At 40.1% G+C, this 25,132-nt stretch overlaps 2 protein-coding genes and 1 pseudogene across 2 annotated transcripts in view; 1 reads left to right on the top strand and 2 right to left on the bottom strand.

Annotated features, from left to right (window-relative positions):
• LOC118938461 overlaps positions 1-25,132 on the bottom strand; it is a 942,996-nt pseudogene that overhangs the window by 138,995 nt on the left and 778,869 nt on the right.
• Positions 1-25,132, top strand: part of LOC110515071 (NACHT, LRR and PYD domains-containing protein 3-like) — a 390,541-nt gene that overhangs the window by 46,440 nt on the left and 318,969 nt on the right. The gene's annotated exons all lie outside the window — the stretch shown is intronic.
• On the bottom strand, positions 1,056-9,706 carry LOC118938465 (NLR family CARD domain-containing protein 3-like). The gene is made up of 5 exons (XM_036942485.1): positions 9,489-9,706; positions 3,964-4,080; positions 3,627-3,711; positions 3,269-3,497; positions 1,056-2,902 (listed from the first exon to the last, which is right to left on the bottom strand). The coding sequence occupies exons 1-5, from the start codon at positions 9,506-9,508 to the stop codon at positions 1,128-1,130; spliced, it is 2,226 nt and encodes a 741-aa protein (XP_036798380.1). The 5' UTR covers positions 9,509-9,706; the 3' UTR covers positions 1,056-1,127.

Below are 25,132 nucleotides of genomic sequence, written 5' to 3'. Positions count from 1 at the left end.
AAACATAAATGTACTGTGTAACATGTCATATGACTGTCATCTGATGAAGATTTTCAAGAGGATAGTGATTCATTTTATCTCTATCCTGATTTTGTGACTCTATCTTTGGCTTGAAAAAATGGCTGCTTTTTTCCTTTGATTTGGTGGTGGTCTAACATATGTGGTCCAACAAATATATGTTGTTTTCGCTGTAAAACATTTTTAAAAAACGGACATGATGGGTAGATGAACAAGATGTTTATCTTTCATTTGAGGTATTGGACTTGTTAATGTGTGAAAGTTAAATATTTCTAAAGAATATTTTTGAATTCCCTGCGCCACCTTTTCAGCTGAATGTGGGGGGTGGATCATCAAAGTGGTAGGCATGTTGTGTAAATCAACTGATACAAGCCCCCAAAACATCTATTTTAAATACAGGTTTTTAGGCAACAAAAATGCCAAGGGGGGTGAACTTTTGTGAGCCACTGTACAAACATCAATATGTATGTGAAAGGTGACATTCTGAACTGTCATCTAATACGAAACATTCTATCTCAAATCCAAAATGCTGGAGCAGAGCACCAAATGTAAAACTGTAAGCTTCACTGTCCAAACACATATGGTGTGGACTTTGTGTGCCTGGTAAACACATGTGGATCTGGTGAACAGTTATCACTTGTTGACCAACTACAGGAATACTGACCACAGAGTCTCCAGTTTACAGTGGGGATTCCCCAGTCCATCAGAGAGCAGCTTCACTCCTGAATTCTTCAGGTCATTGTTACTCAGATCCAGCTCTCTCAGGTGTGAGGGGTTTGACCTCAGAGCTGAGACCAGAGAAGCACAGCCTTCCTCTGTGACTCCACAGCCTGACAACCTGCAAAGAGATCATCATGACTTCACAAACACACTGTTAATTTAACAAGTAGTGTAGGACAATGGCAGATGCATTTGGTTAATTCTCTCAAACAACATATAGATTAATCTTCCGTCTCCTAGAATTGTATGGTCATATTGTTATACTAATGTGAAAATCAATGAATATTCAATATGTTTATCAATATATTATATACATATTATAATACATATTGTTCTCTAAACTGAATATTTCTTCCTGATGATTAGTTCTTAAATGTCATTTTATTTACTCACAGAACAGCTCTGGAGGCTTTGACCACTGGCAGCAGCCTCAGAAGACCTTCCTCTGATCTGGAGTATTTCTTCAGGTCAAACATATCCAGCTCCTTTTCTGAAGTCAGCAACACAAAGACCAGAGCTGACCACTGTGCAGGTGACAGTTTGGGTTTTGAGAGACTTCCTGAGTTCAGGGATCTTTGGATCTCCTCCACTAGAGAATGGTCATTCAGTTCATTCAGACAGTGGAACAGATTGATGCTCCTCTCTGGAGAGGGATTCTCCCTGATCTTCGCCTTGATGTACTTGACTGTTTTTTCATGGCACTGTGAGCTGCTTCTTGTCTTTGTCAGTAGACCTCGTAAGTGCTTCTGATTGGACTCCAGTGAGAGGCCCAGAAGGAAGCGGAGGAAAAGGTCCAGGTTTCCTGTCTCACTTTGTAAGGCTTTATCCACAGCACTCTTGTAGACAGTAACTTTAGGCTTGTCGTTTGTTTGCCGTTTGTCCATTAGATTCTCATTGTTGTTGATGAATGAGAGGAACACATATACAGCAGCCAGAAACTCCTGAATGCTCAGATGAACAAAGCAGAACACCTTGTTCTGGTACAGCCCACATTCCTCTTTAAAGAGCTGTGTGCACAATCCTGAGGACACTGAGGCTTCATTGACATCAATGCCAGCCTCTGCCAGGTCTTCTTCATAGAAAATCAGATTGCCTTTCACAAGCTGTTGAAAAGCCAGTTTTCCCAGTGACAAAATGCTCTCTTTATTCCAGTGTGGACCTGTCTCTTCTTTCCCAAGATACTTTTCATTCTTCTGTTTGGTATAAAACTCCACAAGCTGTGTGTACATCTCAGTAAGAGTCTTGGGCATCTCTTCTCTCTTATGTTTCAACATGTGTTCAAGGACTGTTGCAGAAATCCAACAGAAGACTGGAATGTGGCACATGATGTGGAGGCTCCTTGATGTCTTTATGTGTGAGATGATTCTACTGGCCAGGTCCTCATCACTGAATCTCTTCCTGAAGTACTCCTCCTTCTGTGGGTCATTGAACCCTCGTACCTCTGTCACCTGGTCAACACACCTTGAAGGGATCTTATTGGCTGCTGCAGGTCGGGTAGTTATCCAGAGGAGAGCAGAGGGAAGCAGATTTCCCTTGATGAGATTTGTCAGCAGAACATCCACTGAGGTTGACTCTGTGATGTCACAACAGATCTTGTTCTTCTGGAAGTCTAGGGGCAGTCGGCACTCATCCAGACCATCAAAGATGAACAGAACTTTGTACTTGTTGTAGATGGAGATTCCTGATTGTTTGGTTTCCATTGAGAAGTGATTAAGAAGTTCAATGAAAGTGTGTTTGTCTTCTTTCATCAAATTCAGCTCTCGAAAAGGGAATGAAAATACAAATTGGACATCCTGATTTGCTTTTCCTTCAGCCCAGTCCAGAATAAACTTCTGCACAGAGACTGTTTTTCCAATGCCAGCGACTCCCTTTGTCAGCACAGTTCTGATACGTTTGTCTTGTCCAGTTAAGGGTTTGAAGATGTCGTTACATTTGATTGCAGTCTCTGGTCTTGCTTGTTTCCTGGTTGGTGTCTGAATCTGTTTCAGCTCATGTTCATTATTGACCTCTCCTGTTCCACCCTCTGTGATGTAGAGCTCTGTGTAGATCTCATTGAGAAGTGTTGGGTTTCCTTGTTTAGCGATCCCCTCAAATACACATTGAAACTTCTTCTTTAGATTAGATTTGAGTTCACGTTGGCAAATCACAGCGAGCTCATCTGAATCTAGAAATAACACAGAGGATATTAATATTACATCTGTTTTAATGTCTACAGTATTGTAGGACTGTTATAAAGTTGTACATTATAATAATTTATTCTCTTAACTGACTGTATAAATGTGTAAATGTTTTCATAATGCATTACAGACTGGTGTGACTGATTATATTATTATTGGTATTATTGATGGTATTATTAATGTTCTCTCTTTCTCTAAATTAATCACCACAACACATCCCTGCTGCTACTTGATGAGGTGTTGTGTTAAGGCTGCTACAATATCATTGAGTTACACAGCTACTTTAGCTGTACTTTAGCTACAGCTTTTAAATGTTATAAAACAGCATTCAACATGAGGCAGACAGATCTTACATTTCTCCAGTGTGTCAGCCAGCTCCTTCTGGTTCATTTTCCTCAGGACGTGCAGTGTGATCTTCAGAGCCCCCTCTCTGGCACTGCTCTCCTGCTTCTCATCTTCAGCATCCACCACTTCCTGTTCCTGCTTCTGACTCGCAAAGCCTTCTGGGAGTTCTGGACTAAGAATCCTCTTGAACATCTTCAGCTCGTTCTTCACAAATGTCATAATTTTCTCTTCAAGCATCTGAAATAATTAAAGTAAATAAGTTAAGCAAGAGAATAAATGCTTTCTCATTAACACATTAATTAATGATTGACAGATCAACTTTACTTGAGGTAAACAAAAACAAATGTACATAACAGGACCACATACACTGAATATGGAGTCCAGGTCTGTTTGATGACTCTGGGAAGACTGACCACAGAGAATCTCTGACTCTGATCTCCCCTGTTGGTTTCTGTGGACAAAACATGAGATTACATCTCCTCATCCAGGGAGTACACACACACACACACACACACGCACATGCACACACACACACAGGGAGGGAATGTTGTGTTTGTTTAATATTGTTTTAGGACTATGCAAATGGACAAAATGATTAGCCTATGGATTATGAAAACAACAAGAAATGGGAAAATGGAAGAGGAGAAATGACTAGAGACAGTGTTGTTTAACTCACTGACCAGGACCCATGAGTTCTTCTTACCTTTGTTCAGTAGAAAAGTCTCCCTCTCTAAAGAATATAGGTAGTTCCATAGACCGGTCACTCTTCATGGACACACAGCTGGGAACAGGGGAGGCTGGTCTCTCCTGCGTGATTGGACTTCAACACAACAGAGACAAACATTACATCTCTCATCTACTCTGAGCTCAGATGGGGAAACATAAGAAAATAAAAAAAAGCCATATATCCATTTTCAGAAATGTTCGTAAATTAGCTTTTATTGTTTAAATAAGTTATGTTTATGTTATGTGGGTACCTGCTTCTATTAACCAATGAGGAGATGCCACGTGGGTACCTGCGTCTATAAACCAATGAAAAGATGCAGCGCGAACTGCGTCACAAATAGAACTGACTTCTAGACGCTCGTTGGCGCGCGAGCGTCATTTTTAATAACGAAATTCAATTTGCGACGCGAGCGTTGTAGTCAGTCTGTCAGCCCCGCTAAAAGGCTGGTGTCGTTACTCTGCCTTCTCCGGGGGCATGTTGAGGTAAATTTACTAACCGGGAGGGTTGAATTATGTAATTTATTGGAGGGCTGGAAGACGCACTCTCGAGGTTGTTTACTCACAATATCAGATATTAAGATGATTTTTATAATGAATGTATACTGAGGTTGAGGTTCTGACTAGTGATTATTTACCCGGGGTTCAATACCTGCTATTGTCACTTTTTTTCTCTCCCAAAAGCAACACAGCCCTAATCTGAGATAAATAGCAAACTAAAGTAATGAGTGACCATTTTAGAAAATCACGGGACATATACTCTGTGGTTGCATGCTATTTTAGGTCCATCATATTGCTGCTTGTAGCCTATAACTGATGCTTCATGGTCCATCATATTGCTGCTTGTAGACTATAACTGATGCTTCATGGTCCATCATATTGCTGCTTGTAGACTATAACTGATGCTTCATGGTCCATCATATTGCTGCTTGTAGACTATAACTGATGCTTCATGGTCACATGCTGCTTGTAGCCTATAACTGATGCTTAGTGGTCCATCATATTGCTGCTTGTAGACTATAACTGATGCTTCATGGTCCATCATATTGCTGCTTGTAGACTATAACTGATGCTTCATGGTCCATCATATTGCTGCTTGTAGACTATAACTGATGCTTCATGGTCACATGCTGCTTGTAGCCTATAACTGATGCTTAGTGGTCCATCATATTGCTGCTTGTAGACTATAACTGATGCTTCGTGGTCCATCATATTGCTGCTTGTAGACTATAACTGATGCTTCATGGTCCATCATATTGCTGCTTGTAGACTATAACTGATGCTTCATGGTCCATCATATTGCTGCTTGTAGCCTATAACTGATGCTTAGTGGTCCATCATATTGCTGCTTGTAGACTATAACCTATAACTGATGCTTAGTGGTCCATCATATTGCTGCTTGTAGACTATAACCTATAACTGATGCTTCATGGTCCATCATATTGCTGCTTGTAGATTATAACTGATGCTTCATGGTCCATCATATTGCTGCTTGTAGCCTATAACTGATGCTTCATGGTCCATCATATTGCTGCTTGTAGACTATAACCTATAACTGATGCTTAGTGGTCCATCATATTGCTGCTTGTAGACTATAACCTATAACTGATGCTTAGTGGTCCATCATATTGCTGCTTGTAGACTATAACTGATGCTTCATGGTCCATCATATTGCTGCTTGTAGACTATAACCTATAACTGATGCTTAGTGGTCCATCATATTGCTGCATGTAGACTATAACCTATAACTGATGCTTCATGGTCCATCATATTGCTGCTTGTAACCTATAACTGATGCTTCATGGTCCATCATATTGCTGCTTGTAGACTATAACTGATGCTTCATGGTCCATCATATTGCTGCTTGTAGACTATAACCTGTAACTGATGCTTCGTGGTCCATCATATTGCTGCTTGTGGACTATAACCTATAACTGATGCTTCATGGTCCATCATATTGCTGCTTGTAGACTATAACCTATAACTGATGCTTCATGGTCCATCATATTGCTGCTTGTAGACTATAACTGATGCTTCATGGTCCATCATATTGCTGCTTGTAGACTATAACTGATGCTTCATGGTCCATCATATTGCTGCTTGTAGACTATAACTGATGCTTCATGGTCCATCATATTGCTGCTTGTAGACTATAACCTATAACTGATGCTTCATGGTCCATCATATTGCTGCTTGTAGACTATAACTGATGCTTCATGGTCCATCATATTGCTGCTTGTAGACTATAACTGATGCTTCATGGTCCATCATATTGCTGCTTGTAGACTATAACTGATGCTTCATGGTCCATCATATTGCTGCTTGTAGACTATAACTGATGCTTCATGGTCCATCATATTGCTGCTTGTAGACTATAACTGATGCTTCATGGTCCATCATATTGCTGCTTGTAGACTATAACCTATAACTGATGCTTCATGGTCCATCATATTGCTGCTTGTAGACTATAACTGATGCTTCATGGTCCATCATATTGCTGCTTGTAGACTATAACCTATAACTGATGCTTCATGGTCCATCATATTGCTGCTTGTAGACTATAACTGATGCTTCATGGTCCATCATATTGCTGCTTGTAGCCTGTAACTGATGCTTCATGGTCCATCATATTGCTGCTTGTAGCCTGTAACTGATGCTTCATGGTCCATCATATTGCTGCTTGTAGACTATAACTGATGCTTCATGGTCCATCATATTGCTGCTTGTAGACTATAACTGATGCTTCATGGTCCATCATATTGCTGCTTGTAGACTATAACTGATGCTTCATGGTCCATCATATTGCTGCTTGTAGACTATAACTGATGCTTCATGGTCCATCATATTGCTGCTTGTAGACTATAACCTATAACTGATGCTTCATGGTCCATCATATTGCTGCTTGTAGCCTATAACTGATGCTTCATGGTCCATCATATTGCTGCTTGTAGCCTATAACTGATGCTTCATGGTCTATCATATTGCTGCTTGTAGCCTATAACTGATGCTTTGTGGTCCATCATATTGCTGCTTGTAGACTATAACTGATGCTTCGTGGTCTTATGCTGCTTGTAGACTATAACTGATGCTTCGTGGTCTTATGCTGCTTGTAGACTATAACTGATGCTTCGTGGTCTTATGCTGCTTGTAGACTATAACTGATGCTTCGTGGTCTTATGCTGCTTGTAGACTATAACTGATGCTTCATGGTCTTATGCTGCTTGTAGACTGTAACTGATGCTTCATGGTCTTATGCTGCTTGTAGACTGTAACTGATGCTTCATGGTCTTATGCTGCTTGTAGACTATAACTGATGCTTCATGGTCTTATGCTGCTTGTAGACTGTAACTGATGCTTCATGGTCTTATGCTGCTTGTAGACTGTAACTGATGCTTCATGGTCTTATGCTGCTTGTAGACTATAACTGATGCTTCATGGTCTTATGCTGCTTGTAGACTATAACTGATGCTTCATGGTCCATCATATTGCTGCTTGTAGACTATAACTGATGCTTCATGGTCCATCATATTGCTGCTTGTAGCCTGTAACTGATGCTTCATGGTCCATCATATTGCTGCTTGTAGACTATAACTGATGCTTCGTGGTCCATCATATTGCTGCTTGTAGCCTATAACTGATGCTTCATGGTCCATCATATTGCTGCTTGTAGCCTGTAACTGATGCTGCTTGTAGACTATAACTGATGCTTCGTGGTCCATCATATTGCTGCTTGTAGCCTGTAACTGATGCTGCTTGTAGACTATAACTGATGCTTCATGGTCCATCATATTGCTGCTTGTAGCCTGTAACTGATGCTTCATGGTCCATCATATTGCTGCTTGTAGACTATAACTGATGCTTCGTGGTCCATCATATTGCTGCTTGTAGCCTATAACTGATGCTTCATGGTCCATCATATTGCTGCTTGTAGCCTGTAACTGATGCTGCTTGTAGACTATAACTGATGCTTCCTGGTCCATCATATTGCTGCTTGTAGACTATAACTGATGCTTCGTGGTCCATCATATTGCTGCTTGTAGCCTGTAACTGATGCTGCTTGTAGACTATAACTGATGCTTCCTGGTCCATCATATTGCTGCTTGTAGACTATAACTGATGCTTCGTGGTCCATCATATTGCTGCTTGTAGCCTGTAACTGATGCTGCTTGTAGACTATAACTGATGCTTCCTGGTCCATCATATTGCTGCTTGTAGACTATAACTGATGCTTCCTGGTCCATCATATTGCTGCTTGTAGACTATAACTGATGCTTCGTGGTCTTATGCTGCCATCTATTGGACATTTATCAAATAAAAGGTATTAATTCACCTACAGACGTTGGTGGGGCAGCTGAGAAATAAAGGGTATTTTTCTGATTAATTCCTTAGATCTCTAACCTGCCCCGCCTATCACACGCCAATTTCTAGACTTTCACATAGAGGTTACTAGGTCACCCAGTTCAAACCACATTTGAAAAATAAAACACGTGGCTTGTTGATCAAGTGTTCTGCCTTACAATAATAAATATAATAAAATAACAAAACAATAACAGCAAAATGCTGAGACAGGTTTAGATGAACAAAATAATCTAAATGCTATTTAGTACCATAATGGTATTTACTAACATAATATTATTACTAAAACAGTTTCTAAAATAATTAGGGTTAAGGTTAATGATAAATAGGTAATACGTAGGGTTAGATGCTGATGTAAAAAGGGCTTTATAAATACATTTGATTGATTGTTATTTTCAGGGTTTTAAGGTAAAAAACAGTATGCGTTTATAGGTCTCTTGCTCCTCCCTGTGGCCTTCTGTCGGTACTACATAACTCATTCACGACACCTACTAGGCTCATAATCTGAGGTAGCAACTGCGTCAGATCTACAAATCAATGAGCTGGACCTGCTACAGTGGGTAATATCGAGCTTTTTATTATTTATGTAAAACAAATAATCATAGTTTTTTAAAAACAATATTTTGCATCTAGGCACATTCTCAAAGCGTCTCAGAATAGAAAATTGGTCCTATAAATTCTGAGAATAAAGACATTTTAAAAATATGGGTATAAATAAAAGCTATGCATGAAGTCTCTAGTCCCACCTAGTCGGCAGATATTTAGGACACCTCGTGAGCTGTCCTAAGTAGTTAAGAGTTAACAGCAGGTGTCCTAAGTAGTTAAGAGTTAACAGCAGGTGTCCTAAGTAGTTAAGAGTTAACAGCAGGTGTCCTAAGTAGTTAAGAGTTAACAGCAGGTGTCCTAAGTAGTTAAGAGTTAACAGCAGGTGTCCTAAGTAGTTAAGAGTTAACAGCAGGTGTCTTGATAATACTATAGAATAATGCAGTGAGTCAGTGGTTCCTGAGCCACATGTAATTGCTTTGTAGTAGTTAAAAATAATGTTTGATATTTGATATGATCAATACATTAATAATATAGACCTACATGCAACAGTATGTCTTGTGCTTTTGGCAATGATTTATGTATAATAATTACAATAAGTCATACCATTTATGTCTGCATAGCATTTTGTCTTCATTTTGGCAGATTAACTCAGGTTTTCGCCCAGCAGCTAAGGAGTTGGTGCTGTGGCCAAAAGGAGGCTGGTTCAAATCCCGGACCGGGAAAAAAACCACCAGAAGTGATCAGATGACTGGAAGGCTGCTGGGTTCACATCCTCTAAACATTAACCTTCACCAGAAGTGATCTGATGACTGGAAGGCTGCTGGGTTCACATCCTCTGAACATTAATCTTCACCAGAAGTGATCTGATGACTGGAAGGCTGCTTCATTCACATCCTCTAAACATTAACCTTCCGTTGATCAGAACTCTAGAGGTTCTTCTTCACTGAACCCCAAAAAATATATATAATGTTTTAGTGGTTCCATATATTAAGGAATAATTAAGAGTAGGGTTAGGGTTAGAGAGTAGGCAAAGTGGTCGTGTCGTGAAAATTCTATCAAATGTCTAACATTGCAACGAGTACAGTCAGGGTGCCGTGGAACCCCTGGAGTACCTCCACAGACCCCGGATTGAGAACCCCTGCAGTACCTCCACAGACCCCGGATTGAGAACCCCTGCAGTACCTCCACAGACCCCGGATTGAGAACCCCTGCAGTACCTCCTGATTTAACAGATGCTCTTATCCAGAGTGATTTACAGTAAGTGCTTTCATCTTAATTAAGATAGCTACGTGAGTATATATATATATATATATATATATATACCCATCTAAAATCTATCAGTTAAAAATCTGAGAACAGTAATATTGAAGGTACCCATAGCAACCATTTCTGATTAAAAAACAAATGTGATGCATTTTGGAAATAAACTCAAAGTAATGATAATGATATCAAAAATTGTCATCTCACCTCTTAGCTTTGGTGTCATGTTCCCCAGAGAAACTCATTTTAGAGGCAGGGCCCCCCTCCTCTCTCTTCCCAGAGACACTCATTTTCGAGGCAGGGCCCACCTCCTTCCTCTCCCCAGAGAAACTCATTTTAGAGCACTGACCCCTAAACAGAGATCCAAAATATTGTTTGTGGTTAACACAGTAATTATTTAATGTCAATTGTTATCATTTATTAATTTTCTCTTATAAAACATTTATTAACAGACACAGTTCTGACACAGTTCACATAATGTTATAGTCCTTCCAGGAGCAGGACAGAGAATGTACTGTATATAACCTACATATCATAGATGACCAGCCTAAACCTGTTCAGATCAGTTCACATAATGTTATAGTCCTACCAGTAGCAGGACAGAGAATGTACTGTATATAACCTACATATCATAGATGACCAGCCTAAACCTGTTCAGATCAGTTCACATTATGTTATAGTCCTACCAGTAGCAGGACAGAGAATGTACTGTATATAACCTACATATCATAGATGACCAGCCTAAACCTGTTCAGATCAGTTCACATTATGTTATAGGCCTACCAGTAGCAGGACAGAGAATGTACTGTATATAACCTACATATCATAGATGACCAGTCTAAACCTGTTCAGATCAGTTCACAGAGACCATCAGGTTTGTCAGCATGATAAGTGATCATAGCTCAAATCTACTCTGACTATTTAATGTCTGACATCGACTAACCTTATAATAGTGTGTGGAAAGCCAAGACCAACGAGAGTTTGCCCATCTTCCCTACGTCTCAACACATTTATCTGACTTCTAATGTACTGAGAAATATGTGCCACAGTTTCAACAGCCATTTTGTAACTGCGTAGGCTACAAACATACTTTTAATTTCACATGAGGAAATCACATAACTTCCAGTCACTGGTGCAGCCGCCTGTTTTCTTACAGATGAAGTAGCTTTCATAGACAACTGATTCAACCAGCCTAAACAACAGTAAATACAAGATGTCAAATGGTCTAAGGAGAACACATGGAAGAAGTACAGTGCCTTGCGAAAGTATTCGGCCCCCTTGAACTTTGCGACCTTTTGCCACATTTCAGGCTTCAAACATAAAGATATAAAACTGTATTTTTTTGTGAAGAATCAACATCAAGTGGGACACAATCATGAAGTGGAACGACATTTATTGGATATTTCAAACTTTTTTAACAAATCAAAAACTGAAAAATTGGGCGTGCAAAATTATTCAGCCCCCTTAAGTTAATACTTTGTAGCGCCACCTTTTGCTGCGATTACAGCTGTAAGTCGCTTGGGGTATGTCTCTATCAGTTTTGCACATCGAGAGACTGACATTTTTTCCCATTCCTCCTTGCAAAACAGCTCGAGCTCAGTGAGGTTGGATGGAGAGCATTTGTGAACAGCAGTTTTCTGTTCTTTCCACAGATTCTCGATTGGATTCAGGTCTGGACTTTGACTTGGCCATTCTAACACCTGGATATGTTTATTTTTTAACCATTCCATTGTAGATTTTGCTTTATGTTTTGGATCATTGTCTTGTTGGAAGACAAATATCCGTCCCAGTCTCAGGTCTTTTGCAGACTCCATCAGGTTTTCTTCCAGAATGGTCCTGTATTTGGCTCCATCCATCTTCCCATCAATTTTAACCATCTTCCCTGTCCCTGCTGAAGAAAAGCAGGCCCAAACCATGATGCTGCCACCACCATGTTTGACAGTGAGGATGGTGTGTTCAGGGTGATGAGCTCTGTTGCTTTTACGCCAAACATAACGTTTTGCATTGTTGCCAAAAAGTTCAATTTTGGTTTCATCTGACCAGAGCACCTTCTTCCACATGTTTGGTGTGTCTCCCAGGTGGCTTGTGGCAAACTTTAAACGACACTTTTTATGGATATCTTTAAGAAATGGCTTTCTTCTTGCCACTCTTCCATAAAGGCCAGATTTGTGCAATATACGACTGATTGTTGTCCTATGGACAGAGTCTCCCACCTCAGCTGTAGATCTCTGCAGTTCATCCAGAGTGATCATGGGCCTCTTGGCTGCATCTCTGATCAGTCTTCTCCTTGTATGAGCTGAAAGTTTAGAGGGACGGCCAGGTCTTGGTAGATTTGCAGTGGTCTGATACTCCTTCCATTTCAATATTATCGCTTGCACAGTGCTCCTTGGGATGTTTAAAGCTTGGGAAATCTTTTTGTATCCAAATCCGGCTTTAAACTTCTTCACAACAGTATCTCGGACCTGCCTGGTGTGTTCCTTGTTCTTCATGATGCTCTCTGCGCTTTTAACGGACCTCTGAGACTATCACAGTGCAGGTGCATTTATACGGAGACTTGATTACACACAGGTGGATTGTATTTATCATCATTAGTCATTTAGGTCAACATTGGATCATTCAGAGATCCTCACTGAACTTCTGGAGAGAGTTTGCTGCACTGAAAGTAAAGGGGCTGAATAATTTTGCACGCCCAATTTTTCAGTTTTTGATTTGTTAAAAAAGTTTGAAATATCGAATAAATGTCGTTCCACTTCATGATTGTGTCCCACTTGTTGTTGATTCTTCACAAAAAAATACAGTTTTATATCTTTATGTTTGAAGCCTGAAATGTGGCAAAAGGTCGCAAAGTTCAAGGGGGCCGAATACTTTCGCAAGGCACTGTATATCCTGATAGAGTCATATACATTAGAGAGAGGTATATATATCCTGATAGAGCCATATACATTAGAGAGAGGTATATAAATCCTGATAGAGTCATACACATGAAAGACAGGTGTTTTGCTACAGATGTAGGATCTTAATTTGAGACAGTTTACTGAAGCAGAAAAATTATGTGGATTATAATTAAAATGTTAAAGTGGAAATGACAAACTTCAGAAGCCTTTTAAAACATCAAATACACTGCAAGTTTTAGTTTTCCTGCAACAGGGTGATCAAATTCAGATCCTACATCTGTACAGAGATGAGGTCTTTATCTGAAAAAGGAAGTTTGAGTTATTAGCAATGAAGTTGCAACTGTCAGCTGCTGTAAACCTCTGTGATTGGATGTTATAGACCCCAATCTGAACAGTTTCTTCCCCGTGGTTATAGCCTTTAGCTCTATGCTCAGTCTACCTAGTTCAATATATTGTTGTACGTAAACTTTGTGCAAACTCCACTGCCTGTATTCTGTCTCTTAATGTTTTCTTTCACTAGCAGCACCATGTCACCATGTTAAATAATGTGTACAGATGTAGGATCTTTCCAACTCTGAGGACATGTCATTGTGATGTCATTTACTACATTACAACCTGTTGATAAAGGCAACTAGAAGGCTGAACCCAGAAGACAACTCTAAATCAACACTTACTGATATTATCCTAAAATCCTTTCACTCATATTATTGTGTCTCCTTGTTCAACGAATGTCGGGTAGCCTGTGCTGTTAATATAGTTGAAAACATCGGGCAGGGAAGTGAACCCAGGTTGCATGTGTTAAAGGTGAACAAGCTACGCATCGCGCCATTGGCATCAATTGGGTAACTTGTTTGGAATTGTGACGTGGCTCATATGGTGAGGATCACTACACTATAGAGGAACTATGATACAATACATTATCATATGAAATGTATAGGGTCACTGCACTATAGAGGAACTATGATAGAATTAAATTATCATATGAAATGTAGAGGATCACTACACTATAGTGGAACTATGATACAATACATTATCATATGAAATGTAGAGGATCACTACACTATAGTGGAACTATGATACAATTACATTATCATATGAAATGTAGAGGATCACTACACTATAGTGGAACTATGATACAATACATTATCATATGAAATGTTAATTGTAGAACTATAATATATGAATGTTGATATATTGAATTTGACTTGACCACGTCCAGTCAGCTCCATGTTGTATAATTAAACTGACACCAACCTGTCTCAGTAGAAGTAGACTGTTAGGAGTGTTTTACTGTCATTCACTATACTAACATTACACTATACATTTAATGTATCTACTGTTAGGAGTGTTATACTGTCATTCACTATACTAACATTACACCATACATTTAATGTATCTACTGTTAGGAGTGTTTTACTGTCATTCACTATACTAACATTACACCATACATTTAATGTATCTACTGTTAGGAGTGTTATACTGTCATTCACTATACTAACATTACACCAGACATTTAATGTATCTACTGTTAGGAGTGTTATACTGTCATTCACTATACTAACATTACACCATACATTTAATGTCTCTACTGTTAGGAGTGTTATACTGTCATTCACTATACTAACATTACACCAGACATTTAATGTATCTACTGTTAGGAGTGTTATACTGTCATTCACTATACTAACATTACACCAGACATTTAATGTATCTACTGTTAGGAGTGTTATACTGTCATTCACTATACTAACATTACACCATACATTTAATGTCTCTACTGTTAGGAGTGTTATACTGTCATTCACTATACTAACATTACACCATACATTTAATGTATCTACTGTTAGGAGTGTTATACTGTCATTCACTATACTAACATTACACCAGACATTTAATGTATCTACTGTTAGGAGTGTTATACTTCACTATACTAACATTACACCAGACATTTAATGTCTCTACACACTTTATAATAATTCCTGGCAGGATTCTCACCTTGTAGCCTGAATTCACAAACAGAACATGTCAAGTCATTGAGATATTTTCTGTTCTGTTCTGTATATTCTGATGGATGAGGTCTGAGCTGGAATGTGAAGCTAACTGAAGCTGGCTAACTTTAGAAAACCAGTATATCTAGCTAGTATCATAGTTTACCCCTCAGGCTACGTTCAGGTTTCAGCATCAGGCAGGTATCAACATGCCGAGTCGTAGGCTACAACCTGGGTTGTATTCATTAGATTACTCCACAGCCAACAGTTTTAAAATGTTGCTGTCACGCCCTGACAATTTAGAGCCCTTGGTTCTCTATGGTGTTGTAGATCAAGGCATGACTAGGGGGGTGTTCTAGTTTTCCAATTTCTATGTTGGTGTGCTTGGTATGGTTCCCAATTAGAGGCAGCTGATTATCGTTGTCTCTCATTGGGGATCATGCTTCAGTTCTCCATTGTTGTTTTGTGTCTGTGTGTGTTGCACCACGTAGTCATGTTTTGTTGCTTGGTTATTGTTTTGTTAAGTAGTTTCACTTTAAATAAATCTGTGGAACTCAACACACGCTGTGCCTTGGTCCCTCCATTACAACGACCGTGACAGTTGCATAAAACACAAACAGTTCACTGTAAACGCTGTACCATGTGACCTAAACAGTTCACTGTAAACGCTGTACCATGTGACCTAAACAGTTCACTGTAAAAGCTGTACAATGTGACCTAAACAGTTCACTGTAAACGCTGTACAACGTGACCTAAACAGTTCACTGTAAACGCTGTACCATGTGACCTAAACAGTTCACTGTAAAAGCTGTACAATGTGACCTAAACAGTTCACTGTAAACGCTGTACAGTGTGACCTAAACAGTTCACTGTAAACGCTGTACCATGTGACCTAAACAGTTCACTGTAAACGCTGTACCATGTGACCTAAACAGTTCACTGTAAACGCTGTACCATGTGACCTAAACAGTTCACTGTAAAAGCTGTACAATGTGACCTAAACAGTTCACTGTAAACGCTGTACAACGTGACCTAAACAGTTCACTGTAAACGCTGTACCATGTGACCTAAACAGTTCACTGTAAAAGCTGTACAATGTGACCTAAACAGTTCACTGTAAACGCTGTACAGTGTGACCTAAACAGTTCACTGTAAACGCTGTACCATGTGACCTAAACAGTTCACTGTAAACGCTGTACAGTGTGACCTAAACAGTTCACTGTAAACGCTGTACAATGTGACCTAAACAGTTCACTGTAAACGCTGTACAATGTGACCTAAACAGTTTACTGTAAACGCTGTACAATGTGACCTAAACAGTTCACTGTAAACGCTGTACCATGTGACCTAAACAGTTCACTGTAAACGCTGTACAATGTGACCTAAACAGTTCACTGTAAACGCTGTACCATGTGACCTAAACAGTTCACTGTAAACGCTGTACAATGTGACCTAAACAGTTCACTGTAAACGCTGTACCATGTGACCTAAACAGTTCACTGTAAACGCTGTACAATGTGACCTAAACAGTTCACTGTAAACGCTGTACCATGTGACCTAAACAGTTCACTGTAAACGCTGTACCATGTGACCTAAACAGTTCACTGTAAACGCTGTACAATGTGACCTAAACAGTTCACTGTAAACGCTGTACCATGTGACCTAAACAGTTCACTGTAAACGCTGTACCATGTGACCTAAACAGTTCACTGTAAACGCTGTACAATGTGACCTAAACAGTTCACTGTAAACGCTGTACCATGTGACCTAAACAGTTCGCTGTAAACGCTGTACCATGTGACCTAAACAGTTCACTGTAAACGCTGTACAATGTGACCTAAACAGTTCACTGTAAACGCTGTACAATGTGACCTAAACAGTTCACTGTAAACGCTGTACAATGTGACCTAAACAGTTCACTGTAAACACTGTACCATGTGACCTAAACAGTTCACTGTAAACGCTGTACAGTGTGACCTAAACAGTTCACTGTAAACGCTGTACAATGTGACCTAAACAGTTCACTGTAAACGCTGTACAGTGTGACCTAAACAGTTCACTGTAAACGCTGTACAATGTGACCTAAACAGTTCACTGTAAACGCTGTACAATGTGACCTAAACAGTTCACTGTAAACGCTGTACAATGTGACCTAAACAGTTCACTGTAAACGCTGTACCATGTGACCTAAACAGTTCACTGTAAACGCTGTACAATGTGACCTAAACAGTTCACTGTAAACGCTGTACCATGTGACCTAAACAGTTCACTGTAAACGCTGTACAGTGTGACCTAAACAGTTCACTGTAAACGCTGTACAATGTGACCTAAACAGTTCACTGTAAACGCTGTACAATGTGACCTAAACAGTTCACTGTAAACGCTGTACAATGTGACCTAAACAGTTCACTGTAAACGCTGTACCATGTGACCTAAACAGTTCACTGTAAACGCTGTACAGTGTGACCTAAACAGTTCACTGTAAACGCTGTACAATGTGACCTAAACAGTTCACTGTAAACGCTGTACAGTGTGACCTAAACAGTTCACTGTAAACGCTGTACAATGTGACCTAAACAGTTCACTGTAAACGCTGTACAATGTGACCTAAACAGTTCACTGTAAACACTGTACAGTGTGACCTAAAAAGTTTACTGTAAATGCTGTACCATGTGACCTAAACAGTTCACTGTAAACGCTGTACAATGTGACCTAAACAGTTCACTGTAAACGCTGTACAATGTGACCTAAACAGTTCACTGTAAACGCTGTACCATGTGACCTAAACAGTTCACTGTAAACGCTGTACCATGTGACCTAAACAGTTCACTGTAAACGCTGTACCATGTGACCTAAACATTTCACTGTAAACGCTGTACAATGTGACCTAAACAGTTCACTGTAAACGCTGTACAATGTGACCTAAACAGTTCACTGTAAACGCTGTACAATGTGACCTAAACAGTTTACTGTAAACGCTGTACCATGTGACCTAAACAGTTCACTGTAAACGCTGTACAATGTGACCTAAACAGTTCACTGTAAACGCTGTACCATGTGACCTAAACAGTTCACTGTAAACGCTGTACAATGTGACCTAAACAGTTCACTGTAAACGCTGTACCATGTGACCTAAACAGTTCGCTGTAAACGCTGTACCATGTGACCTAAACAGTTCACTGTAAACGCTGTACAATGTGACCTAAACAGTTCACTGTAAACGCTGTACCATGTGACCTAAACAGTTCACTGTAAACGCTGTACAATGTGACCTAAACAGTTCACTGTAAACGCTGTACCATGTGACCTAAACAGTTCGCTGTAAACGCTGTACCATGTGACCTAAACAGTTCACTGTAAACGCTGTACCATGTGACCTAAACAGTTCACTGTAAACGCTGTACCATGTGACCTAAACAGTTCACTGTAAACGCTGTACCATGTGACCTAAACAGTTCACTGTAAACGCTGTACAGGGTGACCTAAACAGTTCACTGTAAACGCTGTACAGTGTGACCTAAACAGTTCACTGTAAACGCTGTACAGTGTGACCTAAACAGTTCACTGTAAACGCTGTACAGTGTGACCTAAACAGTTCACTGTAAACGCTGTACCATGTGACCTAAACAGTTCACTGTAAACGCTGTACAATGTGACCTAAACAGTTCACTGTAAACGCTGTACCATGTGACCTAAACAGTTCACTGTAAACGCTGTACAGTGTGACCTAAACAGTTCACTGTAAATGCTGTACAGTGTGACCTAAACAGTTCACTGTAAACGCTGTACAATGTGACCTAAACAGTTCACTGTAAACGCTGTACAGTGTGACCTAAACAGTTCACTGTAAACACTGTACAATGTGACCTAAACAGTTCACTGTAAACGCTGTACAATGTGACCTAAACAGTTCACTGTAAACGCTGTACAGTGTGACCTAAACAGTTCACTGTAAACGCTGTACCATGTGACCTAAACAGTTCACTGTAAACGCTGTACAGTGTGACCTAAACAGTTCACTGTAAACGCTGTACCATGTGACCTAAACAGTTCACTGTAAACGCTGTACAATGTGACCTAAACAGTTCACTGTAAACGCTGTACCATGTGACCTAAACAGTTCACTGTAAACGCTGTACAGTGTGACCTAAACAGTTCACTGTAAATGCTGTACAGTGTGACCTAAACAGTTCACTGTAAACGCTGTACAATGTGACCTAAACAGTTCACTGTAAACACTGTACAGTGTGACCTAAACAGTTCACTGTAAACACTGTACAATGTGACCTAAACAGTTCACTGTAAACGCTGTACAATGTGACCTAAACAGTTCACTGTAAACGCTGTACAGTGTGACCTAAACAGTTCACTGTAAACGCTGTACCATGTGACCTAAACAGTTCACTGTAAACGCTGTACAATGTGACCTAAACAGTTCACTGTAAACGCTGTACCATGTGACCTAAACAGTTCACTGTAAACGCTGTACCATGTGACCTAAACAGTTCACTGTAAACGCTGTACAGTGTGACCTAAACAGTTCACTGTAAACGCTGTACAGTGTGACCTAAACAGTTCACTGTAAACGCTGTACAGTGTGACCTAAACAGTTCACTGTAAACGCTGTACAGTGTGACCTAAACAGTTCACTGTAAACGCTGTACAATGTGACCTAAACAGTTCACTGTAAACGCTGTACCATGTGACCTAAACAGTTCACTGTAAACGCTGTACAATGTGACCTAAACAGTTCACTGTAAACGCTGTACCATGTGACCTAAACAGTTCACTGTAAACGCTGTACAATGTGACCTAAACAGTTCACTGTAAACGCTGTACCATGTGACCTAAACAGTTCACTGTAAACGCTGTACAATGTGACCTAAACAGTTCACTGTAAACGCTGTACCATGTGACCTAAACAGTTCACTGTAAACGCTGTACCATGTGACCTAAACAGTTCACTGTAAACGCTGTACAATGTGACCTAAACAGTTCACTGTAAACGCTGTACCATGTGACCTAAACAGTTCACTGTAAACGCTGTACAATGTGACCTAAACAGTTCACTGTAAACGCTGTACCATGTGACCTAAACAGTTCACTGTAAACGCTGTACCATGTGACCTAAACAGTTCACTGTAAACGCTGTACAATGTGACCTAAACAGTTCACTGTAAACGCTGTACCATGTGACCTAAACAGTTCACTGTAAACGCTGTACCATGTGACCTAAACAGTTCACTGTAAACGCTGTACAATGTGACCTAAACAGTTCACTGTAAACGCTGTACCATGTGACCTAAACAGTTCACTGTAAACGCTGTACCATGTGACCTAAACAGTTCACTGTAAACGCTGTACAATGTGACCTAAACAGTTCACTGTAAACGCTGTACAATGTGACCTAAACAGTTCACTGTAAACGCTGTACAATGTGACCTAAACAGTTCACTGTAAACACTGTACCATGTGACCTAAACAGTTCACTGTAAACGCTGTACAGTGTGACCTAAACAGTTCACTGTAAACGCTGTACAATGTGACCTAAACAGTTCACTGTAAACGCTGTACAGTGTGACCTAAACAGTTCACTGTAAACGCTGTACAATGTGACCTAAACAGTTCACTGTAAACGCTGTACAATGTGACCTAAACAGTTCACTGTAAACGCTGTACAATGTGACCTAAACAGTTCACTGTAAACGCTGTACCATGTGACCTAAACAGTTCACTGTAAACGCTGTACAATGTGACCTAAACAGTTCACTGTAAACGCTGTACCATGTGACCTAAACAGTTCACTGTAAACGCTGTACAGTGTGACCTAAACAGTTCACTGTAAACGCTGTACAATGTGACCTAAACAGTTCACTGTAAACGCTGTACAATGTGACCTAAACAGTTCACTGTAAACGCTGTACAGTGTGACCTAAACAGTTCACTGTAAACGCTGTACAATGTGACCTAAACAGTTCACTGTAAACGCTGTACAATGTGACCTAAACAGTTCACTGTAAACGCTGTACAATGTGACCTAAACAGTTCACTGTAAACGCTGTACCATGTGACCTAAACAGTTCACTGTAAACACTGTACAGTGTGACCTAAACAGTTCACTGTAAACGCTGTACAATGTGACCTAAACAGTTCACTGTAAACGCTGTACAGTGTGACCTAAACAGTTCACTGTAAACGCTGTACAATGTGACCTAAACAGTTCACTGTAAACGCTGTACAATGTGACCTAAACAGTTCACTGTAAACACTGTACAGTGTGACCTAAAAAGTTTACTGTAAATGCTGTACCATGTGACCTAAACAGTTCACTGTAAACGCTGTACAATGTGACCTAAACAGTTCACTGTAAACGCTGTACAATGTGACCTAAACAGTTCACTGTAAACGCTGTACCATGTGACCTAAACAGTTCACTGTAAACGCTGTACCATGTGACCTAAACAGTTCACTGTAAACGCTGTACCATGTGACCTAAACATTTCACTGTAAATGCTGTACAATGTGACCTAAACAGTTCACTGTAAACGCTGTACAATGTGACCTAAACAGTTCACTGTAAACGCTGTACAATGTGACCTAAACAGTTTACTGTAAACGCTGTACCATGTGACCTAAACAGTTCACTGTAAACGCTGTACAATGTGACCTAAACAGTTCACTGTAAACGCTGTACCATGTGACCTAAACAGTTCACTGTAAACGCTGTACAATGTGACCTAAACAGTTCACTGTAAACGCTGTACCATGTGACCTAAACAGTTCGCTGTAAACGCTGTACCATGTGACCTAAACAGTTCACTGTAAACGCTGTACAATGTGACCTAAACAGTTCACTGTAAACGCTGTACCATGTGACCTAAACAGTTCACTGTAAACGCTGTACAATGTGACCTAAACAGTTCACTGTAAACGCTGTACCATGTGACCTAAACAGTTCGCTGTAAACGCTGTACCATGTGACCTAAACAGTTCACTGTAAACGCTGTACCATGTGACCTAAACAGTTCACTGTAAACGCTGTACCATGTGACCTAAACAGTTCACTGTAAACGCTGTACCATGTGACCTAAACAGTTCACTGTAAACGCTGTACAGTGTGACCTAAACAGTTCACTGTAAACGCTGTACAGTGTGACCTAAACAGTTCACTGTAAACGCTGTACAGTGTGACCTAAACAGTTCACTGTAAACGCTGTACAGTGTGACCTAAACAGTTCACTGTAAACGCTGTACCATGTGACCTAAACAGTTCACTGTAAACGCTGTACAATGTGACCTAAACAGTTCACTGTAAACGCTGTACCATGTGACCTAAACAGTTCACTGTAAACGCTGTACAGTGTGACCTAAACAGTTCACTGTAAATGCTGTACAGTGTGACCTAAACAGTTCACTGTAAACGCTGTACAATGTGACCTAAACAGTTCACTGTAAACGCTGTACAGTGTGACCTAAACAGTTCACTGTAAACACTGTACAATGTGACCTAAACAGTTCACTGTAAACGCTGTACAATGTGACCTAAACAGTTCACTGTAAACGCTGTACAGTGTGACCTAAACAGTTCACTGTAAACGCTGTACCATGTGACCTAAACAGTTCACTGTAAACGCTGTACAATGTGACCTAAACAGTTCACTGTAAACGCTGTACCATGTGACCTAAACAGTTCACTGTAAACGCTGTACCATGTGACCTAAACAGTTCACTGTAAACGCTGTACAGTGTGACCTAAACAGTTCACTGTAAACGCTGTACAGTGTGACCTAAACAGTTCACTGTAAACGCTGTACAGTGTGACCTAAACAGTTCACTGTAAACGCTGTACAGTGTGACCTAAACAGTTCACTGTAAACGCTGTACCATGTGACCTAAACAGTTCACTGTAAACGCTGTACAATGTGACCTAAACAGTTCACTGTAAACGCTGTACCATGTGACCTAAACAGTTCACTGTAAACGCTGTACAGTGTGACCTAAACAGTTCACTGTAAATGCTGTACAGTGTGACCTAAACAGTTCACTGTAAACGCTGTACAATGTGACCTAAACAGTTCACTGTAAACGCTGTACAATGTGACCTAAACAGTTCACTGTAAACACTGTACAATGTGACCTAAACAGTTCACTGTAAACGCTGTACCATGTGACCTAAACAGTTCACTGTAAACGCTGTACAGTGTGACCTAAACAGTTCACTGTAAACGCTGTACCATGTGACCTAAACAGTTCACTGTAAACGCTGTACAATGTGACCTAAACAGTTCACTGTAAACGCTGTACCATGTGACCTAAACAGTTCACTGTAAACACTGTACAGTGTGACCTAAACAGTTCACTGTAAATGCTGTACAGTGTGACCTAAACAGTTCACTGTAAACGCTGTACCATGTGACCTAAACAGTTCACTGTAAACGCTGTACCATGTGACCTAAACAGTTCACTGTAAACGCTGTACAATGTGACCTAAACAGTTCACTGTAAACGCTGTACAATGTGACCTAAACAGTTCACTGTAAACGCTGTACCATGTGACCTAAACAGTTCACTGTAAACGCTGTACCATGTGACCTAAATAGTTCACTGTAAACGCTGTACAATGTGACCTAAACAGTTCACTGTAAACGCTGTACCATGTGACCTAAACAGTTCACTGTAAACGCTGTACCATGTGACCTAAACAGTTCACTGTAAACGCTGTACCATGTGACCTAAACAGTTCACTGTAAACGCTGTACAATGTGACCTAAACAGTTCACTGTAAACGCTGTACCATGTGACCTAAACAGTTCACTGTAAACGCTGTACCATGTGACCTAAACAGTTCACTGTAAACGCTGTACAATGTGACCTAAACAGTTCACTGTAAACGCTGTACAATGTGACCTAAACAGTTCACTGTAAACACTGTACAATGTGACCTAAACAGTTCACTGTAAACGCTGTACAATGTGACCTAAACAGTTCACTGTAAACGCTGTACAACGTGACCTAAACAGTTCACTGTAAACGCTGTACAATGTGACCTAAACAGTTCACTGTAAACGCTGTACAATGTGACCTAAACAGTTCACTGTAAACGCTGTACCATGTGACCTAAACAGTTCACTGTAAACGCTGTACAGTGTGACCTAAACAGTTCACTGTAAACGCTGTACAATGTGACCTAAACAGTTCACTGTAAACGCTGTACAGTGTGACCTAAACAGTTCACTGTAAACGCTGTACAATGTGACCTAAACAGTTCACTGTAAACGCTGTACAATGTGACCTAAACAGTTCACTGTAAACGCTGTACAGTGTGACCTAAACAGTTCACTGTAAACGCTGTACAATGTGACCTAAACAGTTCACTGTAAACGCTGTACAATGTGACCTAAACAGTTCACTGTAAACGCTGTACAATGTGACCTAAACAGTTCACTGTAAACGCTGTACCATGTGACCTAAACAGTTCACTGTAAACGCTGTACAATGTGACCTAAACAGTTCACTGTAAACGCTGTACCATGTGACCTAAACAGTTCACTGTAAACGCTGTACAGTGTGACCTAAACAGTTCACTGTAAACGCTGTACCATGTGACCTAAACAGTTCACTGTAAACGCTGTACCATGTGACCTAAACAGTTCACTGTAAACGCTGTACCATGTGACCTAAACATTTCACTGTAAATGCTGTACAATGTGACCTAAACAGTTCACTGTAAACGCTGTACAATGTGACCTAAACAGTTCACTGTAAACGCTGTACAATGTGACCTAAACAGTTTACTGTAAACGCTGTACCATGTGACCTAAACAGTTCACTGTAAACGCTGTACAATGTGACCTAAACAGTTCACTGTAAACGCTGTACCATGTGACCTAAACAGTTCACTGTAAACGCTGTACAATGTGACCTAAACAGTTCACTGTAAACGCTGTACCATGTGACCTAAACAGTTCGCTGTAAACGCTGTACCATGTGACCTAAACAGTTCACTGTAAACGCTGTACAATGTGACCTAAACAGTTCACTGTAAACGCTGTACCATGTGACCTAAACAGTTCACTGTAAACGCTGTACAATGTGACCTAAACAG

The sequence above is a fragment of the Oncorhynchus mykiss genome, chromosome 13 (genome assembly GCF_013265735.2).
Source record: "Oncorhynchus mykiss isolate Arlee chromosome 13, USDA_OmykA_1.1, whole genome shotgun sequence".
NCBI lineage: Eukaryota > Metazoa > Chordata > Actinopteri > Salmoniformes > Salmonidae > Oncorhynchus > Oncorhynchus mykiss.
Note: the sequence above shows the minus strand (reverse complement) of the source record. Positions and strands in the feature narration are given on the sequence as shown.